General features: G+C 37.3%; 1 protein-coding gene across 2 annotated transcripts in view; it reads right to left on the bottom strand.

Moving 5' to 3' along the window:
* Positions 1 to 10,412: 10,412 nt before the first annotated feature.
* BRINP3 (BMP/retinoic acid inducible neural specific 3) overlaps positions 10,413 to 26,436 on the bottom strand; it is a 449,727-nt gene continuing 433,703 nt past the window's right edge. For both annotated transcript variants that reach the window (XM_068986582.1, XM_068986583.1), the window contains one exon: positions 10,413 to 11,529. In XM_068986582.1, the coding sequence (XP_068842683.1) occupies positions 10,413 to 11,529 (1,117 nt within the window). The remainder of the gene's footprint in view (positions 11,530 to 26,436) is intronic.

Here is a 26,436-nt window from a genome sequence, read left to right as displayed (position 1 = left end):
GATTCAAATGTATTCTTTTTAATGGCTGAGTAATACTCCATTGTGTATATGTACCACAGCTTTCTTATCCATTCATCTGCTGATGCTGGAGAGGGTGTGGAGGAAAGGGAACCCTCTTACACTGTTGGTGGGAATGCAAACTAGTACAGCCACTATGGAGAACAGTGTGGAGATTCCTTAAAAATTTGCAAATAGAACTGCCTTATGACCCAGCAATCCCACTGCTGGGCATACACACTGAGGAAACCAGAACTGAAAGAGACATATGTACCTCAATGTTCATTGCAGCACTGTTTATAATAGCCAGGACATGGAAACAATCTTCTGTGCATTCTTGCCACCTCTTCTTAATATCTTCTGCTTCTGTTAGGTCCCTACCATTTCTGTCCTTTATTGAGCCCATCTTTGCATGAAAGTTCCCTTGGTATCTCTAATATTCTTGAAGAAATCTCTAGTCTTTCCCATTCTATTGTTTTCCTCCACTTCCTTGCATTGATTGCTGAGGAAGTCCCTCCTATCTCTCCTTGCTATTCTTTGCAACTCTGCGTTCTAATAGGTATATCTTTCCTTTTCTCCTTTGCTTTCCACTTTTCTTCTTTTCACAGCTATTTGTAATGCCTCCTCCAACAGCCATTTTGCTTTTTTGCATTTCTTTTTCTTGGCGATGGTCTTGATTCCTCTCTCCTGTACAATGTCACGAACCTCTATCCATAGTTCATCAAACACTCTGTCTATCAGACCTAGTGCCTTAAATCTATTTCTCACTTCTACTGTATAATCATAAGGGATTAGATTTAGGTCATACCTGATTGGTCTAGTGGCTTTCCCCACTTTCTTCAATTTCAGTCTGAATTTGACAATAAGGAGTTCATGATCCAAGCCTTAGTCAGCTCCCGGTACTGTTTTTGCTGACTGTGTAGAGCTTCTCCATCTTTGGCTGCAGAGAATTTAATCAATCTGATTTCAGTGTTGACCATCTGGTGATGTCCATTGTAGTCTTTTCTTGTGTTGTTGGAAGAGGGTGTTTGTTATGACCAGTTCGTTCTCTTGTCAGAACTCTATTAGCCTTTGCCCTGCTTCATTCTGTACTCCAAGGCCAAATTTGCTTGTTAATTCAGCTGCTTCTTGACTTCCTACTTTTGCATTCCAGGCCCCTATAATGAAAAGGACATCTTTTTTTTGGTGTTAGTTGTAGAAGGTCTTGTAAGTCTTCTTATAACTGTTCAATTTCAGCTTCTTCAGCATTACTGGTCAGGGCATAGATTTGGATTACTGTGATATTGAGTGGTTTGCCTTGGAAATGAACAGAGAGTATTCTGTCATTTTTGAGATTGCATCCAAGTATGGCATTTTGGACTCTTCTGCTGACTATGATGGCTTCTCCATTTCTTCTAAGGGATTCCTGCCCACAGTAGTAGATATAATGGTCATCTGAGTTAAATTCACCCATTCTGGTCCATCTTAGTTCACTGATTCCTAGAATGTTGATGTTCACTCTTGTCATCTCCTGTTTGACCACTTCCAATTTGCTTGATTCATGGACCTAACATTCAGGAACGTGCCTGGCTGCAACAGTGCATGAGCTCAGCTGAGTGATGCTACCTGGGGCCAGTGGTCATGGGCAGAAGCCAAGAAGAGCTACCCTGCACCCGAGGACAGAGGTGGTGGCTGGAGGGAGCTACCCCCCGCCTGAGGTCAGGGAGGTGGCCAAGAGGAGCTACCCCATGTCCGAGTAAAGGAGCAGTGGCTGTGCTTTGCTGGAGCAGCAGTGAAGAGAGACCCCACGTCCAAGGTAAGTGAAAGCCAAGTAAGATGGTAGGCACTGAGAGAGGGGATCAGAGGGCAGACAGACTGAAACCACAATCACCAACAACTAGCCAGTCTGATCACATGGATCACAGCCTTGTCTAACTCAATGAAACTAAGCCATGCTGTGTGGGGCCACACAAGACTGATGGGTCATGGTAGAGAGGTCTGACAGAATGTGGTCCACTGGAGAAGGGAATGGCAAGCCACTTCAGTATTCTTGCCATGAGAACCCCATGAACCGTATGAAAAGGCGAAAAGATCGGGCACTGAAAGATGAACTCCCCAGGTCGGTAGGTGCCCAATATGCTACTGGAGATCAGTGGAGAAATAACTCCAGAAAGAATGAAAGGATGGAGCCAAAGCAAAAACAACACTGAGTTGTGGATGGGACTGGTGATAGAAGCAAGGTTCAATGCTGTAAAGAGCAATATTGCATAATAAGTATAGGTTTAGTTTGTTTTTCTTTGCAATAATATTATTTCTTATATTTATCTGGTTAAGCTCCAATATGCTACTGGTGAGGAGTGGAGAAATAGCTCTAAAAATAATGAAGAGACAGAGCCAAAGCAAAATGAACACCCAGTTATGGATATGACTGGTGATGGTAGTAATGTCTGATGCTGTAAAGAAAAATATTGCATAGGAACCTGGAATGTTAGGTCCATGAATCAGTGTAAATTGGAAGTGGTCAGACAGGAGATGGCAAGAGTGAACATTAAAATGGACCAGAATGGATGAACTTAAATCAGATGACCAGTATATCTACAATTGTGGGCAAGAATCCCTTAGAAGAAATGCAGTAGCCCTCATAATCAACAAAAGTCTGAAATGCAATATTTGGATGCAGTCTCAAAAATGACAGAATGATCTCTGTTCATTTCCAAGGTAAACCATTCAGTATCACAGTAATCCAAGTCTATGCCCCAACGACTAATGATGAAGGAGCTGAAGTTGAAAGGTTCTATGATGACATAAAAGATCTTCTAGAATTAATTCTATGTCCAAAATAAATGTCTTTTTCATCATAGATGACTGGAATGCAAAACTAGGAAGTCAAGAGATGCCTGGAGTAACAGGCAAATTTGTCCTTGGACTACAGAATGAAGTAGGGCAAAGGCTAGCAGAGTTTTTCCAAGAGAATACACTGGTCATAGCAAACACACTTTTCCAACAACACAAGGATGATGTTACACATGGACATCACCAGATGGTCAATATCACAATCAGATTTATTATATTTTTTGTAGTCAAAGAGGAGAAACTCTATGCAGTCAGCAAAAACAAGACCAGGAGCTGACTGTGGCTCAGATCATGAAATGGTTATTGCAAAATCCAGACTTAAGTTGAAGAAAGTGGGGCAAACCACTTGACCATTCAGGTATGACCTAAATCAAATCCCTTATGATTACACAGTGCAGGTGACAAATAGATTCAAGGGGTTAGATCTGTTAGAGTGCCTGAGAAACTATGGACAGAGGTTCATGGCATTGTCTAAGCTAAGCTTCAACAGTATGTGAACTGAGAATTTCCAGCTGTTCAAGTTGGATTTAGAAAAGGCAGGAGAATCAAAGATCAAATTGCCAACATCTGCTGGATCATTGGAAAAACAAGAGAGTTCCAGAAAAACATCTACTTCTGCTTCATTGACTACATCAAAGCTGTGTGGATCATAACAAAATGTAGAAAATTCTTAAAGAGATGGGAATACTAGACCACATTACTTGCCTCCTGAGAAATCTGTATGCAGATCAAAAGCAACAGAACCAGACATGGAACAATGGACTGGTTCAAAATTAGGAAAGAAGTATGACAAGGTTGTATATTGCCACCTTACTTATCTAACTCATATGTAGAGTATATCACACAAAATGCCAGGCTGGATGAAATACAAGATGGAATCAAGATTGCCTGGAGAAATATCAATAACTTCAGATGTGCAGATGATACCACCTTTATGGTAGAAAGCCAAGATAAACTTAAGAGGCTCTTGATGAGAGTGAAAGAGGAGAGTGAAAAACCTGGTAGTGGTCTTAGCTGATTAACAGGTATTTATGTTAAATACTTCAAAGCATAAAATAAAATTTTTTTCTAAAAAAATAAAAGCTTCAACATTTAAAAAAAAAAGGATCATGGCATCCAGTCCCATAACTCCATGGTAAATATGAGGGGAAACAATGAAATCAGTGAGAGACTTTATTTTCTCTGGCTCCAAAATCACTGCAGATGGTGACTGCAGCCATGAAATTAAAAGACACTTCCTCCTTGGAAGAAAAACTATGACAAACCTAAATAGTATATTAAAAAGCAGAGACATTGTTTTGCCAACAAAGGTCCATCTGGTCAAATCCATGGTTTTTCCAGTAGCCATGTATGGATGTGACAGTTGGACTGTTAAGAAAGCTGAGCGCCAAAGAATTGATGCTTTTGAACTGTGGTGTTGGAGAAGACTCTTGAGAGTCCCTTGGACAATAAGAAGATCAAACCAGTCAATCATAAAAGAAATCAGTCCTGAATATTCATTGGAAAGACTGATGCTGAAGCTGAAGCTCCAATACTTTGGTCACCTGATGAAAGCGAACTGATTCCTTAGCAAAGACCCTGATGCTGGGAAAGATTGAAAGTAGGGAAAGATTGAAGGCAGGCAAAAAAGGGGATTACAGACGATGCAGTGATTCAATGGCATCACCAACTCAGTGGACATGACTTTGAGCAAGGTCCAGGAGTTATTGATGGACAGGAAAGCCTGGCGTGCTGCAGTCCATGGGGCCATAAAGAGTTGGACATTACTGAACGACTGAACTGAACTGTGAGTTCTGGAGTGGGTAGCCATTCCCTTCTCCCGGTATTCCTCCCAACCCAGGGATCGAACCCAGGTCTCCCACACTGCAGGTGGATTCTTTACCAGTTAAGCCATCAGGAAAGTCCATGAATACTGGAGTGGGTAGCTTATCCCTTCTCCAAGGAATTTTCCTGAACCAGGAATCAAACCAGGGTCTCCTGCCTTGCAGGCGGATTCTTTACCAGTTGAGCTACCAGGGAAGCCAAATCACTAACACTTTCACTTTTTTTTCATTTAACCTACATGTTGCTGTGCTGTGGTTAGTTCATCAGGCATGTCTGATTCTTTGCGACACCATGGACTGTGTCCTGCCTGACTCCTTTGTCCATAGGGATTCTCCAGGCAAGAAGACTGGAGTAGGTTGCCATGTCTACTGCAGGACATCTTCCCAACCCAGGGATTGAACTCGTGTCTCCTGCACTGCAGGTGAATTATTTACCATCTGAGCCACCAGGGAAGTCCATGAATGCTGTAGTGGGTATCTATCCCTTCTCCAAGGGAACTTCCTGAACCAGGAACTGAACTGGGGTCTCCTGGATTGCAGGTGGATTCTTTACCAGCTGAACTACCAGAAAAGCTCATAACCTATGTAAGTGTAGAGTACCATCAATCTATAGATAAATCTTTATTTTTTCTGTCATTTTAATGATTTAGGATGGATAAATTTTAAAGAAAATGCCCAACTTGTTATAAAAGAGCAAAAATTTACATTTCAAAGTCACAAATTACTTCTATGTAAAATGATTAAGCTGATTTCAGTTTTCTGTAGTAAATAGCTAATTTTATTAGGCTTCCCTGGTGGCTCAGCTGCAAAGAATCCACCTTCAATGCAGAAGCCACAGGAGATGGGGGTTTGATCCCTGGGTGGGGAAGGCATGGCAACCCACTCAAATTTTCCTGCCTCGAGAATCCCATGGACATGGACATAGGAGACTGGCAGACTACAGTCCATGAGGTCTCATGGATTCAGACACGACTGAAGCGACTAAGGACGTGCACACATACAGTTAATTTTAAAGTGTATTACTGGTAGCATTTTGAGTGTCATAGCCTGTATTTTTGCTACAATTTTTTTAAGGGCTCATATTTTCCTATTTATTTATTGTTGCACTTTGAAGATGCTTTCAGAACTCTTGATACCATTTTAATGGTGACTGAAGGGAGAGGTTAAGTTAGAAACCTGGGATTAGTTCACCAGGTTACCACAAAATCCTTGAATTCGCTATGCTTTCTGAACACTGCTTTATTGTACATACTGCATAGATATTTAAGTAATCAAACATTATGTAGTATGGTTTTATTTGACAGTTATACTGTATAATCATAGAATGAAATAGTACTTCAATCATTAAATAATCATTTAATCTTCTGATTGCCAGCCCATGAGATAATTTCAAATGTGGAATTTTTGCTTTGGATTGAATTTCATTTACATGTACTAATTTACCAAACTTGGATGCATGTCCTCGTATCAAATAATTTGACATGGATATTTTAATTCATTAGTCATTCATAGCTCATTAAAATAGTTAATGTTGCTTTCATATAAAAAATGGAGATGTTTGTAAAAATTTTCAGCTAAGAAAATTTTCCAGATATTAGAGTATTATACAGAGATTAAATTATAATATATATGTCTATCTCTAGGAGAGCCTGGAGGTAGAAACATAACTGTGATGACAGAGATTGAGAAGAGGAAAGTAGAAGGTTGATAGCTGTAGAAAAGTAGCTCAGTAAACTCTCAGGTTTTAAAAATTCAGATGAGGGGCTTCCTTTGTGGTCCAGTGGTTAAGAATATGCTTTGCAATGCAAAGTATGGTTAGGGAACTAGATGCCACATGCTGTGGGGCAACTAAGCCCATGCTCTACATCTACTGGACTCCTCAGGCCACAGCTAGAAAAACTGTGTGCCACAGTGAAAGATCCTGCAAGACCTGACACCACCAAATAAATAAATAAAAATTTTTAAAAAATATCAGATGATTGCACTATTATTGCCAAAGAATATCACAAGCTTAACATCTGTGACTCTGAAGTTTCAATTATAAACACCTTATTTATGGCCAGGTGATGCATAGGGAAGATGCATTTTTCCTAAAGAATTATTATTCTAGTTAAATGCTCTAGGAAACAAATCAGTATGAGGTTGTTTTTAGTTTCTCTAAGGTTTATTTTTTGGTATGTTCTTTTCAATTGTCACATGGATTTGGAAGACATCTATGTAGCTTCTTAAAATCTTAAGCCAAGTTTATTATTTAAAAGTTATATTTTCTACTGGATTTCTGAAAGTTTCAACTTTCCATCCAGGTGAATTCCTATATTCTATAATTCCCACTTAACAAAAAAAATATATATATAGTTTTATTTTGCTCTTACATTTTTAAAAATTATTTATTTTCTAGATCTGTTCAAACTGGAGATCTTGAATAACCTCCATAAAGAAAGAAGGAAGCATAGTTACAAAAAGGGGACATACCTGATTAGAGGGCAATACACGGACCTGGTTCCTTCCAATATATTTCTATATTCTGAAGAGTCATCACAAAAATTTTTAAAAAGAGGAGGAAAGGAAAATCAATTTTCTGGCACTATTTAAATCAGGGAAGACCATCAGCCATTTCAGAAATTTTTTTGAGCTGACAGTGATCACTGATTAACTTGCAAAAAGTCAACTTGGGACAGGAACAGGAAAGCAAGTCAAATTTATGATAGTGATCAAAAAAATCTAGAGCAATATGAGATGTTTCTGGAAACAAAATATATTCTCAATACATTTTTGAATTTTCAGAATTTCAAATTTCACTGAATTTTTTAAGGTCAATTAACTGCTAATTTAGAAGCTTACATTAGAAATATCAAAAAAGAAATCAAATGTTGTCTTTTAAAATATGATTTTTCAATTTTTGGTCTAAGTAAGATTTTGAATAAAATTATTTTTATTAAAAATTTTCAAAATCATAAAGCATTTTTCCCATATGTTGACAAACAAATGTTGAATTAAGTAGATTTTATATTGTCTATTGCTTGTTGACTTTACTGGTAGCATATGAGAAACATAAATATTAAAAGATGTTGATCACTTATCCTTTAAATCTGTATAGTGCTTTAGAATCTGCTTGGTAGGTTTACTTACATTGTATTCATATTATTCATGTGTTAGACCCAACAGTCAGAGAAAGACATTCATATTACTTTTCCACTTTCAAGGGAAAAATGGAGTCAGAGATACTGAATATTCACTGAGGTTGTTACCAAGGCAGAATGAAGATGATTAATCATCTTTCAATAGCCTTCTGTGGCAACACATGTCAAATCTCAGGATAAACCCCTAGCCACCCTAGCCAGGTATATCCTTACCTTTAGCCATAGGAGCTTCTCTATCTTAAGCCTGTCAGCACAGAGTGAGCTGAACAATAAGTAGGATTGCTGACATTTTGCTTAGGTTCCAAGAATGGTTGCTGTTCTGAGTCCACTGGTGACCACATACATTGCTCAGGTGGTTTCTCAGATCAGTGGCTTTGGACATCTGGGCCTCCAAAATGCTTCTGGAAAAAGTCTTAGTTGCAATTCTGACTTTTATAGCAAATGTCTTTTTAAATATATGGTCTATCTGTATTCAATAAGCTTGGTCATTTTGTGGGTGATCAATTTTGGATGATACATTCTGGTTTATTTAATTACTCCAGTGTACTGTGAAGGTATGTGTTTTATAACGATTTAGACCTCAATTTTATAAATGATTCTTGTTTCACCATAAACCTGTCCATGTAATGAGATTAAATACAGAAATAGGATGGTTCATTTAAAGCTCAGTGGCACATTGAAAAGAAGACAATTCATTCCAGAAAAGTTGTGTTGGTAGGCTGATTTTTTAACTTATTGGTTTGTGATCTTGGGGAATTTTACAAACCATTCTGAGCCTCTGTTTGTTTTTCTTTCACCAAGAAAATGGGAATGATAATCTATAGCTTAGTGTTGTCAGAATTAAATAAAAAGTATATCTGCTATGATATCAGAAAAATGGTGTTAAATAATTGTATATATTTTCAGTTGATTTACTGATAATAGTAAAAGTAAGGGAAAAAAAAAATCAGATGATTAAAGAAAGAAAATCAAATATCCAGGCAAGGGTTAGAAGGCTATGCCATACTTATGGTGACTGAATTGGTATGTGATGTCTGAGCTACCTTTTCTTAAAATGCTTTGGAATCTAAACAAACAGCTTAAGAATCCAGAATGTGGATGTGATGTTTTCATCATCAGTCTTACTATGTTCAATCATGTCATAGGTTCTCTTCTTTGTGCTCTGAGAAATAACTTCATGACCTCAACAGGAAACCTGGGCTGGACAGTGCGTTGGTTAACATTATAAGAAATGTTTATGAAATATTTAAACAAGAGCAGTGATATGATCATCACCATACTTTACAAACACATTCATATATCTAAACAAAAATGCAACTTAAGTTCATTAGATAAAAAACATTAATTATATATCTAAAAGTGTATGTGATAAGTCCCTTTAGTCGTGTCCAACTCTGAGACCCTATGGACTGTAGCCTGCCAGGTTCCACTGTCCGTGGGATTCTCCAGGCAAGAATACTGGAGTGAGTTGTCATGGCCTCCTCCAGGGGATCTTCCTGACTCAGGGATTGAACCTGCATCTCTCATGTCTCCTGCATTGGCAGGCAGGTTCTTTACCATTAGTGCCACCTGGGAAGCCCCACATATCTGATATTACTTATTGGTAATATGGAATTTCAACCAAAAAATTTGGACTAAAAATAGTTTGTATTGAAAGAATTTGCACTTAAAAATGTATTTTAATAATACTAGTTTCTATGAGAGGAAAAAATGTCTATTTACACTTGAACTAGTTATTTGACCGTTTATTTTATACCAGCACATTACAATTTATGATTTCTAGAAATGTTATCTTATTGACATTGCTAAAGTACTGGAATAACTAGGCTTTTAGTACTTGAAATGAAAATGAGTGTTTAGAGTATGCTGATTGTTGGTTATTAGAATGTAGAAAGAGAATGACAAAGTAAGTTGCTGAGGAAATGAAGGCTTTACTTTCTCCATGATGTGCTTATAAGCACAGTGACTTTCTGTGTGTTTGCTAGAATGTTTGGATATTTAGTTGAGAAATAAGTTGTCTGTTTATTTTAATAATGATGGTGTCTGATTTATAAATATAGGTAATAAAGCACCGCCATTATGCTGTTAACCATAAAAATACAACTGAATCCTAGGCATTCTACCTAGTTGGGTTTTCCCTAAAGGCTTTTGAAAGGAACCGTCAAATGTTTCAATTAAAAAATCTTTGGAATTTTCCCCAGGTTCTACCAAGCTATATCAAAATAGAACTCACTTCATGGAAAAAAGGAATCCCACAGCATTTCTTTTTAATAACTGTTCAGCTACAAAATTTTATTGGTATCTTTTTATGTTCCCTCTAGAGGATGTAATGCACAAAAGCATTGCCACGGAACATATAAAATTACAAATGAAATTTATTGTAAAAAGTAGAATGTCTTCTAGACTGGTGTCAGTATTTATTTCATTCAGAAACCAAAACTGCAGTATAATATATTCATTGTCAGCAAGTCCATGTGTGTAAATTGCCATCCAATGTTATTGACGGATATAAGACAGATATTGAAAAGACAATTTAAAGGTACTCTTCCAAACATAAACTGTTCCACAAAAGCACTGTAAAAACTCCTTCAAGATTTTGGGTTGTGCTTGACATGTATGGTTAACTACATAATTTGGTCGTGTCATAATCCACTGTGTTTGGCAATTTGGCATTAAACGCCTGCAGAGCAGATTGGATTCTCACCACCTCACTAGTAGACAGCTTGAGTCTATGACGAAGCAAGCAAGAGAAGAGATCTAGACGACGCTGACCAGGTGGGGAGAGTTTATTTACACGGTCTCTTATCTCTAGAAGCTGCAAAAGTGCTGAGTCCTGGGATCCCTGAGTGTAGGGGTAGTCCAGCTGCAGAATCAGGTCCCGGATGGCTTCCGGGTCAAAGTGCATGCTGTAGCCAAACACTTGAATGTTATTGATTTTCATATAACCCAGGTTCCGAGATGGGTCAATAAACTCCAGGGGTTCGTAGTAGATGCTTTCGTTGCCGTTGGGGCCGTTTGACTTGATGCGACTCCTTAGGTAGATGTGCACGGTCTCAAAAAACGTCTTCCACTTGTTCCCTAGAGTCAGTGACCAGTTGTAACACTGCAGGGGGAGGTCCAGCTTAGTCCGTTCCCAGTCGGGGAAGCTGTTTTCATTCACAGGCATAAACCAGCTCTCAGAGTGGCTGCCTCCGAAGGGGTTGATGTAGATGGCCAACACGGGCTCCAGGGTGCTGTTTTTCGTCAAACAGATCTGTAAAGAGAGACCCAGGATCATGTGGACCAGGCTCGACTTGTACTTGTTGCTCTTTAAGGTGAGGAGCATCCTCTTGCGCCAGGAGGGGTCGAACCAGCTGTTGAGGCGCATGTCGTTGCTGATGAAGATGGCGTGCACCTCCAGCCTCCTGTCGGTTTTCTGCAACAGGTACTTCATCTCCAGGTCTTGCAGGTCAGTCTCGAAGCCGATGTAGTGGTCGGTGGACTCGGCGACCTCGGGTTTGCAGAAGCCCTGGCTCAGCATGTAGCCCGTATTGCAGGTGCCACAGCGGGTGCGGTTGTCTGCGGCGCAGGTGAGGCAGGCGGCCGCGTCGCCCACCGTGCAGGGCAGGAAGGCCGTGCAGACCACCTGGTCATTGGGACACGTGCAGGAGTGCGTCTCTTCTGAAAAACTGCCCAGAAGGCCGTTCTCATTGCAGTAGAGAAAAGACTGGATGCGAGTGAGCCAGTAAGTTGAAGTTCTAAAGACAGAAAACAAAAGGAAACTATATTAATACAAAAGCATTCGTTTGTGTGTGTGTGTGTATCCTGCAGTCAAGTTACCTAGTGTCTGAAAGCTTCACTATTATGTTCTTAGGACATTTCCAGTCAGTTATTTAACTGAGATTAAAAAAAAAAAAAAAATCCGTGTAGTTCACCATTTTAAAAATACAAATATAATTATATAATATTTATATATTTAAATTATGTATATATTTCATTCATCATTGAATAAGATTAAAGATAGATACATTTGATTTGAACTGGAAAACTGCACAAAATATCTTCTGAAGAGATTGCATGGCACCTCATTAGCGTCCTTGGAAGCTGATTGTGAATATAATTGGGTTTGTTATAGTTTTGAAATGATACCCAACAAAAGGAAATAAAATGTTTTATCATTAAATATCTGCAGTAGAATTAGAGTGCATAAATGACGATTGTTCGTTCATTCACTCTTAGCTTCATAGAGCACTATGCAGCAGGAATCCTAATTAGAAAGTGAAAAATGAAATTAAAACAACTCTAAATATTCAATCAATGGATTTAAATCCTAGGGTTCCATCAACATTGAAAGAACAAGTACCCACTGAGAGGGAAAATATTATTAAAACATGTTTGATTTTTATCCTTCCAGGCTGCTCAAGAAAATTGTTGAAAAAATCTCATTAAAACCAACTACAAGTTCTTTTAATAAGGGTTAAGTGTGTTAGTTGAATGGGTTTGATTTGAATAATTAACATTTTAAAATTTATATTTAGAAATCAGGCTAATCTTCATGCAAATTTAAGATCTCACTTCTCTTCTTTTCCCACATTATTCAAATTCTTTTAGTGTATTTAAAATCTCAGTAAAATAATTAAGGAAAATCATGTGGCTGTGTAATCAGAAAATTCTTTGTTTTTATCTTGCTACTTTCTCATACTAGCTGCAAAATAATGGAAATGTTGAATGACCTAAGTTAGTAAAAGGCTTCCCAGGTAGTGCTAGTGGTAAAGAACCCATCTACCAATGCAGGAGACAAGAGATGGGAGTTTGCTCTCTGGGTAGGGAAGATCTCCTGGAGGAGGAAATGACAACCCACTCCAGTATTCTTGCCTGGAGAATCCCGTGGACAGAGGAGCCTGGAGGGGTACAGTCCATAGGGTGGCAAAGAGTCAACATGACTCAAGTGACTTAGCGCTAAAGTTAGTAATATCTTCCATATTAAGTTCTTGTGAGAAATAGTTTGCCTCAGCCTGGCTGCATGTGTTTTGACTATTGTACAGAGCATGTGTTACAGCAGACACCAAAAATTGTATATTTTTTGGTGTTTTTATGCCTTTCCAGTGTTGATTATTCAGTACATATAAGGTTTTCTGCAAATTGTATATATTGTACCCAATCCTTTAGATTATTACATTGTTACCATTTAAATAATTTGTATATGCAGTAAAATATAGATATGAATGTGTAAATAATCAGTCAGAACAATTTATTATCACATTCAGAACAATATTAGAGTTATATATTCATTTTTGGTCCTTGCTCATTCTCCTATTGTGATATAACACTTTTTTTTTTTTTTTAAGGAAGCTCTTCCCTGTTTTTTTCCAAATAAATTGAATAACTCTTTTATTCCTACTCATAATATTTACTTATTTTTATTCATAGTGCCTTTTTCCACTTAAAATGTTATATCATGTACTTACTTGTTTATACTCCATTTATCCCATTAAGTATAATATTCAACTTGCCAAAATCATATATACTTTGGTTGCAGCTTTAGATCTTGGGCCTAGCAGAATGCTGGGAGATCACAATGCTCTAATACTTAATGAATATTAGATAAAACCCACAGACAAAGGAACATTTTCTCAATGTGCATATTTTTCAGTGAAAAGTTAAAGCACTAATCTTCATATTTCATACCATTGTGAAGACTTAACTCCCGAGATGCAGGAGGTGGAGTTACACAACATATTCTTGACATTTGCACAATTAAATCTATATAAAAATTTCAGTAAATCTATATTTTAAAAACTTTTCTTTTCCAGAGTCCCTAAATGCAACTGTTTTCTATAGACCTGGAATAGAAGGTAAAACCTAATTAAGCTCAACAAAAACACAAAATATTTTCCTCCTAATTGTCTCTTGCACTGAAAAAACACTAACTGGGAAACTACATCTATTAAAATCATTTCTAACTTTCCCAAGATACTTTTAAAATAAGTTCTTAGAAAACTCTCTCCCAGGAGGCTGCCCAGGGGTTATGAAATAGCAATGATTGGCACTTGGTTAGCCATACAACTATGTAAGCATTTCTTCTCTTCTTCTCTTCTCCTCTGGTTCCTTGTTTTCTTGCTGTGCAATATATATATATATATATATATATATATATATATATATATATATATATATATATACACACACATATGCAAAAACTTTCCTTTTCTGACTGAGGAAATAGCTTGATTCATGATTTCTGTATTTAGTCTCAGAATCCAGAAATTATTACTGACTTGTTATCTGCAGTTACTGATATATTCATTTCATCAATTCACTCTCAATGAATTAATCTCTCTCCTTGTTACCTCCTTTCTTTTTCTCTTTCTCTCTTTTCCCTCCCTTCCATTCTATCCTTCTTTCTTTCTTCCTTATTTCTGTATTTTCTTTCACTCTGTAGCCCTATTTATATCTATCAAATATAAAGCATATAAAATATATACCCTATCTGGATTGAACATTATATTTTCTTCCCTAGAATCAAAGCATAAATTCTCTGAGCCAATCCATGTCTTACTGTAAGCTCTCATTGTGTTTCCAAATCATAAGGACAAAGCAAAAAAATGAAATAGATAGACCCAAGTCTATAGAGAGAGCTCACAAAACTAGGGTATCACAGAAAGACTCATTTGGACACTTTAGAAAAGCAATGACTTTTTCAGCCTTTTCCAATTCTTTTCACATCCCCCACAGATGCATTATTGAAGGAATGCATTACTGAAGGTTCATGGGTTTCAGCTTGTCATGTATAAATACTGATAACTCAGTATGCTGTCAAAGCTCCTGTTCCCTAGGACAGAAGAGCTTACATGTGTTTCCTTCCTTGCTGTTTCTTGTCCTTTATTCCCTATTACCTATGTTTTTACTTCTTTAATTACTTCATAGGTAGGGAATAGATTTTTAAAGTAACAAAATTCAATAATTATTCATTACTACTTGTAAAACCTTGTGAAGGCAGTGTTCAAAAAATAGAAAATGGAGCTAACTTCACGTTTGTACATGGGTTTTCACTTTATCCAAAAGATCATGTAGTTCTTTTTTTTTTTTTTTTCTGACAAACTAAACTTTAACTGTAGTTTTAAAATTGAAACTTAAAGTTTTGAAGAGAAATATATTCCACATTAAAGAAGCCTGGCCTGCTGCATCCATGGGGTTACAAAGAGTAGGACACAGCAGCGACTGAACTTTACTGAAGTATTTTTTTAAAACTCCCTTTCTTTTATGTTGTTGCTCAGTTGCTAAGTCATGTCTGACTCTTTGTGACTCAATGGACCGTAGCATGCCAGGCTTCGCTGTCCTTCACCGTCTCCCAGAGTTTGGTCAAACTTATGTCCATTGAGTCTGTGATACTATCTAACATCTCATCCTCTGTCACACCCTTCTCCTTTTGCCTTCCATCTGTCCTAGGATCAGGGTCTTTTCCAGTGAGCTGGCTCTTCGCATCAGGTGGCCAATGTATTGGAGCTTCAGCTTCAGCATTAGTCTTTCCAGTGAATATTCAGGGTTGATTTCCTTTTAGGATTGACTAGTCTGAGTTCCTTGCTGTCCAAGGAACTCTCATGAGTCTTCTCCAGCACCACAATTCAAAAGCATCAATCTTTTCTTTTATACTTAAGTATTAAAACAAAGTAATGACATATTTTTATTCTCATACATAACTTTTTTTCACATAAACTATTTAGGGTCTACTGGGGTTAGGTTTAGAAGATGCAGTTTGAAAGATGAACTCCTGGCAGGCAAGTAAATCCTTTGTTGCTTTTTATCAAACATGTGGCATTGTTTCTAATAATTACTTAATAGCACTTCAAAAAATATTTACTAAGCAAAGGAAATAGGAAAGAAAAGGGAGAGAAGGAGTAAAGGGAGGGAGAGAATATAAATTAAAGTGAAGGAACTATACAAATTATAGAAGTATAGAAGAAAGAACAAAGGGAAGACAGTATTAAAGTCAATGAATTGATAAGGACAATGGTATGAAGTGATTCAAGGGGTTTAAAAACTCCTTATCTATCAGGAAGTAAGTACATTTGAAACTAATTTTTACAAAAACAAACAAAAAACACTTTTATGTGATAGTGTTACAAAAAGAAAATACCTTCCAGAGTTAAGTTAAACTTTTGAAAAAAAATATAATTAGTTAAAAGCCTATAGCATGTTTATATTTGAGAAATCAGGTACAAACCAAGGTGAGATTAGACATAAGTTTGGTTCTGTTGTCTCTGTTCACCGACAACATTCTTTCTTTCTTCATGAAAGAATTTTTTTTTTTATGTAGATCCTTTTTAAAGCCTTTATTGAATTTGTGACAATATTGTTTCTGTTTTATTTATTTATTTTTTGTGTTTTTGGCCAGGAGACATAGGGGAATCTTAGCTCCCAATGAGGGATTAAACCCCACACCTCTAGCATTAGAAGACGAAGTCTTAACTGCTGGACCACCAGGGAATTCCTTCTCTGTGTATTTAAAATCTGTTCTTCTCCACCGAACATACATTATGTGAGTGTCAGAAGAGCGCTAGACCAGAAGTATGAACACTGGATTTCTAGGACAGACTTTACCTGGTGACTGGGGACAAGCCACTTTAGTCTCTTTGAGAGAAGACTTTAGAATTCAAAGAAACACTGGTTCAGATTTTGATTCTGCATGATGCTGGGGAATATGTACAGCTTTCTGAATCTCAGAAGCTCACCCTCAGTTTGCCTGTTGCCCTATTGTCAGGATGAAATGATGTAACAAATCGCATCGTCACAGAGCCCCCACACATGGTAGCTGCCAACAATGCAACAATAAGAATGAAATGCTAGTAGTAAAATATTGTTGTTATGAAGAATATCAAAGAAGATATTGTCTTGGCCTTATAGTTTTGAATGATGTTGCCAGCTAAAAATTGGCACTTGCCATCTGTCTCTACAAGGACTAAGTCACTAGTCACTGCAGCCACTGATCTTCAACACCCCCCTCATTCAGGAATGAGGCATCTGTGCTCTGGGAAAAACTGGCAGAACAGACCTTTAGATAGATATTTTCAAAAGAAGATTTTATAGGCCCAACTCTTACATCTCCTCATATGTAGAAAAGCACTAAAGTCATTAAAGATGGCATCTGTTCTTCATTACAAGCAGCAAGCTTAGGCCAAAATGTATGCTTGACTGCATGGACTTCCTTATCTAAAATTATATATAACACTGACCTCCCCTCCTACCTCTTCAGAGCAGCTCTCAGAGTTATCTGAAATGCTATCTCCCAGACTATTAGTCCTCATTTTGCCCCAAATCAAATAAACTCACACCTCTCACCTTTCACATTCTCTTTCCATCAGCAGTGTTTAGTGGGATTGGTAAAATAGATTCCTAGACCCCACTCCAGACATATTATATGAATCCCTAGAAGCAGGGCCCAGGAAGCTCTTTTGAAAATATCCAGCCCCAAAGACAAAGCCAGTGTGGTCAAAGCAAAGAGCATTGCACTAAAAGAGCTGTATGTACAGAGGACTTGGTAGGAAGGGTCTTGTTTTCAGGAACTAAATGAAAGCCTGTAGAGCTGGAGCGGAGACCATATCAATGGAGTATTAGACTGTGAACTTAGTAGTGGCCAGATCAGGCAGAATTTTGTTTCGGTTTTAAATTTATTCTGTGTGCAGTAAAGAGTGGCAAACGGATTTAGGCAAGAATCAATGAAGTCACTCAGTTGTGTCTGACTCTTTGTGACCCCATAGACTGTAGCCTACCAGGCTTCTCTGTCCATGGGAATTTCCAGGCAAGAGTACTGGAGTGGATTGACATTTCCTTCTCCAAGGCATCTTCACAACCTAGGAATTGAACCCGGGTCTCCTGCATTGCCGGCAGATGCTTTACTGTCTGAGCCACCAAGGAAGCCCCATGCACATATTTAGCAACTATCTTTCTCTTTATGGACTTCCCTGGTGGCTCAGCTAGTAAAGAATCTGCCTGCAATGCAGGGAGCCTGGGTTTGATCCCTGGGTGGGGAAGATCCCCTGGAGAAAGGAACGGCTACTCACCCCAGTTTTCTGGCCTGGAGAATTCTATGAACTGTATAGTCTTTGGGGTCACAAAGAGCTGGACATGACTGAGTGACTTTCACTTCACTTTCTTTTTGTATTATACCAATAGTATTTCATTTTAATGAAAATAAAACATGCAGTCTCAGAGAACTGTTATATACACAGACACTGTTCTATATGAAAATTAACAACCACAGTAGCTATTAGGGGCTCTTTAGGGCTTTCCAGGTGGTGCTAGTGGTAAAGAATCTGTCTGCCAATGCAGGAGACGCAAGAGACACAGGTTTGATCCCTGGATCAGGAAATCCTCTGGAGAAGGATGTGGCAACCTGCTCCAGGATTCTTGCCTAGAGAATTCCATGGACAGAGGAGCCTGACAGTAAACAGTCCATGGGTTCGCACAGAGTCAGACATGACTGAGTGGGCACTCACACACACAAATACCAGTTAGCCATGAACCTTTAAGAACATGTCCAGAAGAAGACAAAGAGAAGTTAAAATGTCTGTATAGCAGCAGACAGCTTTGAATTAATATACATTTGGGGCCTTGTGTCCACAATGTATGCTAAATTTGCAAGCCCTAAAAGAGAAATTTTGGGCATACACACACAGAACAAAAAGTGAAGGTGAAAGCTGCATCCAACTCTTTGCGACCCCATGGACTATACAGCCCATGGAATTCTTCTTGCAATTCTACTGGAGTGTGTAGCTATTCCCTTCTCCAGGGGATCTTCTCAACTCAGGGATCAAAACCAGGTCTCCTGCATTGCAGGTGGATTTTTACCAGCTGAGCCACCAGAGAAGCCCAAGAATAAAGGTAATCTATCCTTTCTCCAGTGTATCTTCCTGACCCAGGAATCAAACTGGGGTTACCTACATTGCAGGCAGATTCTTTACCAGCTGAGCTACCAGGGAAATAAACCAAAACCCTAAAGCCTACTTTTAGAATTCTACTCTGTTACAGTTACATTAATAAATTATTTACTGAATTACCCTCATATCATGGGCCAGTCACTTTGTTATTTTTAATCCTTCAACAGTAGATGTAAAATTTAAACGCATTTTACAATTTGAGAAATACATAGAGTCATAGTTTCAACAGCTTTCATAATTATATATATATGTACTAGGTATTACAATGAAAAAGGACTCAAACCAAATCTAAATTTTAATGTGTGTCTAATAGTAAGGAAAAATGAGTTAAGGAAAGATATCTATTTATTGTCATACTGGAAAGCATCAAAGATAAAGTATCAAAGATAAAATATAACTTTATTTTTTACTTAATCTGTTCTGTTTATTCATTAAATTATTATATAAAATTAGGTACCTGAGTTACAGCCCACTCTATTGACTTCAATCATCTTTTGGGAGCTAAACTATCAGTGAACCTTATTTTCCTTGAGTCAGATGGAATTTGGAATGAAATATACGCTGTTGTAAGAATTAAAGGGAAATAGCAAGAAAATCCATTAAGAGTGCTTGTGCACAGAAAAAAATGATAAATAAATGTGAATGTTTACTCTTATGATGATGATTATAACTACTGTTAACCTTTCAAAGAAATAATATCATATGCAGTTTCTTTATTATAAATGCTATTTTCCTCTAAAAAGTGGAAATTTCTCTGTATTAATTTGGAAACTCAAAAACCTGAACAAACAATATTTTTCAAATTTGGGACATACATTCTGATGCATGACAGTTTGCAGTGAGGTATTAGAACATATGTTGATACAAAAACAATTACCTTCTCTCACAGCTAAATCCTCTTTGAGCGCTAATAATCTTATTTCAAAGGTCCTTTTTTCCAACCTTCTAATCTTTTTTGGCTTTCCAAATCTGTGCAGTGTGGATCTGAATTTTAAAATCTAAACAACACAACTTCAGTCTATTTTTGAAGTTAAATATTATTCATTTCATTCATTATTCATTTCAGCCTTCATAAATTTGTTCTTCTTCAACCCTAATACTTTAAACTGAATAAGAATTTGGGATTAAGTGCCCACAGCCATTTAAACAGTCATAAACTGATTATTAGCGCAGTCACAGACAAATGATGCCAAATAATAGCCTGTCACTCACTCTCCTCCAGCTCTGCGGTTGTGTCCGTCTCAGCCTTGACAACAGGACCTGGGGCTCATGTTGACACACTCATCACACAATAGTCTCACTCTTGGAGATAATATCACATCCTGAGAAACAGGATATCATTGTCAAAGTTCCCTTGGCTATGAGTCTCCCAAAGAAGCATCATTTATGTATATGTATACGTATATATGGGCTTCCCTGGTGGCACAGTGGTAAAGAATCTGCCTGAAATGCAGGAGCTGCAGGAGACCTGAGTTCAATCCCTGGGTGAGGAAGATCCCCTGGAGGAAGGCATGGCAACCCACTCCAGTATGCTTGCGTAGAGAATCCCATGGACAGAAGAGCTTGGTGGGCTGCAGTCCGTGGGATCACAGAGAGTCAGACACAACTGAAGTGAATAAGCACATATATGTGTGTGTATATATATATCACATGTGTATATAGATACATATCTATAAACCTATAAATGCATATATACACACACGTTTTATTTTTATGAACTTGAATTCATGTATCTACTAAAACTTTCGCCTTGCAGGAGGATGATGAAAAAGTGAGTGAAGCAGTTGAAAATGTAGGTGATATTTTAAAGACAATATTAGCCGAGGTTTTGTCAAGTGCACAGTCCATTTACAGGCATTTCACTAACTCTACCAATTCTCAACTACGCTTTGAAGTACGGACTCTTGTTATCCCAGTCTGTCTTTAAAGATATGAATTGTAAAAGCTTAATTAATTAGAACTTGTAGAAGGTCAATGGCACCCCACTCCGGTAATCTTGCCTGGAAAATCCCATGGATGGAGGAGCCTGGTGGGCTGCAGTGCATGAGGTTGCAAAGAGTCCGACACGACTGAGCGACTTCACTCTCACTTTTCACTTTCATGCATTGGAGAAGGAAGTGGCAACCCACTCCAGTGTTCTTGCCTGGAGAATCCCAGGGATGGGGGAGCCTGGTGGGTTGCTGTCTATGGGGTGGCACAGAGTCAGAAATGACTGAAGTGACTTAGCAGCAGCAGCAGCAGAAAGTCAACTAGCTAGTAAGTGCCAGAACTCAAAGTATATCCCAGTCATTGTTACTCCTGACAATATGGGGATATAACACCAAAAGTGCTGTGTAAGTTCTGGCAGCTCTATAGTGGGGTTAATGGCAACCTCCTTCAGGGGACTTATGTCATACCCACATACCCAGAGCCCCTGTCCCTGCAGCAGACCACTGCCGACCTATACCTCCTCAGGAGATGCCCAAACACAGTTCTGTCTCAGTCTCTGTGGGGTCCCTGGGTCCTGGTGCGCACAAGATTTGTTTGAGCCCTCTGAGCATCTCTGGCAGGAATGGCAGGAAGTGAGGTAGAACTAAAGAGTCTCTTGATGAAAGTGAAACAGGAGAGTGAAAAAGTTGGCTTAAAGCTCACCATTCAGAAAACTAAGATCATGGCATCCGGTCCCATCACTTCATTCCAAATAGATGGAGAAACAGTGGAAACAGTGGCAGACTTTAATTTTGGGGGGCTCCAAAATCACTGCAGATGGTGACTGCAGCCATGAAATAAAAAGATGCTTACTCCTTGGAAGAAAAGTTATGAACAACCTAGACAGCACATTTTTTAAGAGACATTACTTTCCCAACAAAGGTCCATCTAGTCAAGGCTATGGTTTTTCCAGTGGTCATGTATGGATGTGAGAGTTGGACTATAAAGAAAGCTGAGCGCCAAAGAATTGATGCTTTTGAACTGTGGTGTTGGAGAAGATTCTTGAGAGTCCCTTGGACTTCAAGGAGACCAATCAGTCCATCCTAAAGGAAATCAGTTCTGAATATTCATTGGAAGGACTGATGTTGAAGCTGAAATTCCAATATTTTGGCCACCTGATGCAAAGAGCTGACTCATTGGAAAAGACCTTGGTGCTGGGAAAGATTGAGGGCAGGAGGAGAAGGGGACAACAGAGGATGAGATGGTTGGATGGCATCACCGACTCAATGGACATGAGTTTGAGTAAACTCTGGGAGCTGGTGATGGACAGGGAGGCCTGGCATGCTGCAGTCCATGGGGTCGCAAAGAGACAGACATGATTGAACTGAACTGAACACCAAAAGTACAAACAGTAAGAGCAAAAAGTTCTAAGTGGGACAACATCAAACCAGAAAGTTTCAGTCCAGCTAAATTGTAATTCATTTAATTGAATAGTATACACAGAAAAATCTGCAACTGAAACATTCTGTCCACATTTGTGCTGCATTTAATAGTATAAAGAAAAACCGATAGATATGTTTTCCATCTTATGACATAAAATATGAAAAGAAAAAGGCAACATTCAGGATGTGAAATATGAGAAATACAACTCAATTATTTTACTGTATATTAAGGGAATATATTATTTTTAAAATAGAGTCTGCATTTGATTTCCTCCAAATTAAAAACTGAACTATTTTGCCAATTGATTCACTTACATGATAAGTTAATAAAACTTGGAAAGTATTTATTATGTGCAAGTTCATTATACTAAGTAGTATAATTGAAGAATATTGACACAAATGCAATGGTCTCTCCTATGTGCTTTTATAACACCCTTGTTTTCATCCAGCATAATATTCATTATACCAAGTCATTATTACCCAACCATCTGTATACTTCATTACATTATACATGCTGTGAGGGAGAAGATATATTTGTTTACTTCACCATTTTATTATCATAAAGTACCTTAATCAGGTTATAGTGTTTATGCTTAAGTTTTCACATTAAAACCTTCTGAACCTTTATTAGTCTTGAAATATGTTAATGATGAATCCAAATTTGAAAATCTAAATAATATAAATAGAAGTTTCTAAAAGTAAAATATTCATGAAGAGGCCATTTTATCTTATCCTTCATAGATCTATTCATCTCTGACCCTAATGTTTCAAACTAAATATAAATATCACATGAATGTGTAAATTAAGAACAAAAAAAGAGAAGGAGCTAAAAAAAGCATATTCAAGGCTAAATTGTGAATGTTCTTGCTTGTATTCATTTATTTATCTTTAGCATTTCATATGATTTTCTTGATATTGTGTGTGATAAACATTTTCAAAATTGTCTTAATTTAATAATTCATAACCAATTTCTCATCAATTAAAAAAATACAATAAAATGTTTCTGTTGGATACCAAAAACTTGAAAACAAAAGTAAATTGTATTATTTAAATAATTTAATCAAATTTTAATGTTTCTATTGGTGACACTATTCATATCTAAATCATATTTTCAATTAAATAAAGAAAAAAAATTTGTCCAAATCCAATGTCCATCTATTCATATAACCAGAATGCACTTATGGTATGAATTGTTTTTGACATGCCTGCATTTGTGTGATAAGCATCTCTCCAAACTGAATGTCTCTGGCCTTATTTTCTTCTCTCCTAACACAGCTATCCTTGTTATCTATAATGATGAATATCAACTCATCCCTTTCTGTATCAATTAAAGTAAGATCTAGCTTCTGGAGGCCCTGTACCTGTTCTTTTTGTCATTTTATTACATTTGTGTGCTTCCAAGCTAATCTTCCTAAAATTTATTTATCTCTTATTGTATAATACCTAATAACTTTCATATAAAATGTATATTGCCTAACTTTTAAAGCCCTTTACAATCATACAATACCCACCTAGGCTTCAGTACTCTATAAAATATATTCTCCATTTAGGCTCTCTTTGTTCCCCTCCCTAAATATGTCATGCTCAATTTCAACCACAGTGAATTTTGTCATTACAGAATTGTCCTTTTCCCTCTGCTTAGCCAGTTCAAGATGCAAATTTAATCTTTTTTTTTTTTTTACTGTAAACAGTTCTTCTTAATAAGCCTCCTTACAACAACTTAATTCTTTGATTCTTATATATAATTATATATATTTTATATTTTTATATATACTATATTCTTAATTATATAATTTAATCTATATTACTATATTTGTAATTAAGTAATGTACAACCAATATTATTGGTAAATATGTTCTTGTTGTTTCAACCAAAGTGTATTGTTTATTATAATATCTATATTGTTACATGTTAGTTTTGGTAGTTGGAATATAAGCTTCTCAGAAAGAATAAAATGAATGTTGTTTTGTTGGAATTTTTAGAGATAAGCAAAATCTCTTTCCATGCAACCCCTTTAAAAAAAACTGCTAAATCAAAATTGAATTATGGATTTATATTTGTGAGAAAATGTCAAAGGAAATACTTTAAAAAACTCCTCAGCACAAAATGCCAAAGAATTCTAACAAAAATGTCTTAAATGCATTTATGATCTGGAAAAAAAATATGGGGTAAAGTTCAGAGGCTAAAATTGAAGTAAAAGGACAAATGTGAAGGAAGATATGGGTGTACCTGATCTAGAGGTTTCAGTGGCTATGTCAGGTATAAGAAACAAAGTCCAGTGACTTGAAAGGCAAGAAGTTGAATTGGAGACCTCTATGAGGCTGGGGAAACAGCCTCTTCCAACAACAGAGAAGACTCTACACATGGACATCACCAGATGGTCAACACCAAAGTCAGATTGATTATATTCTTTGCAGCCAAAGATGGAGAAGCTCTATATAGTCAGTAAAAAAAAAAGACCAGGTGCTGACTGTGGCTCAGATCATGAACCCCTTATTGCCAAATTCAGACTTAAATTGAAGAAAGTAGAGAAAACCACTAGACCATTCAGGTATGACCTAAATGAAATCCAGAAAAACATCTATTTTTGCTTTATTGACTATGCCAAAGCCTTTGACTGTGTGGATCACAATAAACTGTGGAAGATTCTGAAAGAGATGGGAATCCCAGACCACCTGACCTGCCTCTTGAGAAACCTGTATGCAGGTCAGGAAGCAGCAGTTAGAAGTGTACATGGAACAACTGACTGGTTCCAAATAGGAAAAGGAGTACGGCAAGGCTGTATATTGTCACCCTGCTTATTGAACTTCTATGCAGAGTACATCATGAGAAATGCTGGACTGGAAGAGGCACAAGCTGGAATCAAGATTGCTGGGAGAAATATCAATAACCTCAGATACACAGATGACACCACCCTAAAGCCTCATGATGAAAGTGAAAGAGGAGAGTGGAAAAGTTGGCTTAAAGCTGAACATTCAGAAAACTAAGATCATGGCATCTGGTCCCATCACTTCATGGCAAATAGATGGGGAAACTGTGGAAACAGTGTCAGACTTTATTTTTAGGGGCTCCAAAATCACTGCAGATGGTGATTACAGCCATGAAATTAAAAGAGGCTTACTCTTTGGAAGGAAAGTTATGACCAACCTAGATAGCATATTCAAAAGCAGAGACATTATTTTGCCAACAAAGGTCCATCTAGTCAAGGCTGTGATTTTTCCAGTAGTCGTATGTGGATGTGAGAGTTGGACTGTGATGAAAGTTGAATGCTGAAGAACTGATGTTTTGAACTGCAGTGTTGGAGAAGACTCTTCAGAGTCCCTTGGACTGCAAGGAGATCCAACCAGTCCATTCTAAAGGAGATCAGTCCTGGGTGTTCATTGGAAGGTCTGATGCTATAGCTGAAACTCCAATACTTTGGCCACCTCATGAGAAGAGTTGACTTATTGGAAAAGACTCTCATGCTGGGAGGGATTGGGGGCAGGAGGAGAAGAGGATGACATGGTTGAGATGGCTGGATGGTTCACCAACTCCATGGACATGAGTTTGAGTAAACTCTGGGAGTTGGAGATGAACAGGGAGGCCTGGCGTGCTGTGATTCATGGGGTCGCAAAGAGTGGGACACGACTGAGCAACTGAACTGAACTGAACTGATGAGGCTGGGAAGACTGAGACTATGAATTTAAAGCGAGTCAGTTTAAAAGCAAAACAAGCAATTAAGCAAACAAATAAGCATTCTAGAAAAGAAGAGAGCAAGATGAGTGCCTACAGTAACCACACTGGTAGTAGAAGAGAAAATATTAATACATAATCTACAAATTCAAATTATTTTTTTAGAAAACATGTAATCAAAAAATTCAAAACCACCAATGAAAATAGTAATTTATCTTAAAGTGATCCCAAATTGTTTCACTGTGGTGACATTAAATATATATATTTTCTACATCGGTGTATATCTTTTATATTTTGTAAAAGACTTGAAGAATCAATACAGAGGAAATTATTTTTGACCATGAACTCACAATAGGAAAAAAAAAACAAAAACCCAAAGAGGAACCAGGATTACCAAGGCTGAAAATGTGCAAAAATCAGAATTGTATCAGCATTGATTACAGAAATGGAAAGCATTTTATATTGAAGTCAATTACCAGCAACATATTTAAATAATGAGAAATAAATTAATTATTTAAAATATGAGAGAGACACAAGTGGTTACCAAAACAAATTGGAAAAATCAGAATCGTATCAGCATTGATTACAGAAATGGAAAGCATTTTATATTGAAGTCAATTACCAGCAACATATTTAAATAATGAGAAATAAATTAATTATTTAAAATATGAGAGAGACACAAGTGGTAACCAAAACAAATTGGAAA

This window comes from Capricornis sumatraensis, chromosome 14 (genome assembly GCF_032405125.1).
Source record: "Capricornis sumatraensis isolate serow.1 chromosome 14, serow.2, whole genome shotgun sequence".
NCBI classification, from domain to species: domain Eukaryota; kingdom Metazoa; phylum Chordata; class Mammalia; order Artiodactyla; family Bovidae; genus Capricornis; species Capricornis sumatraensis.
Note: the sequence above shows the minus strand (reverse complement) of the source record. Positions and strands in the feature narration are given on the sequence as shown.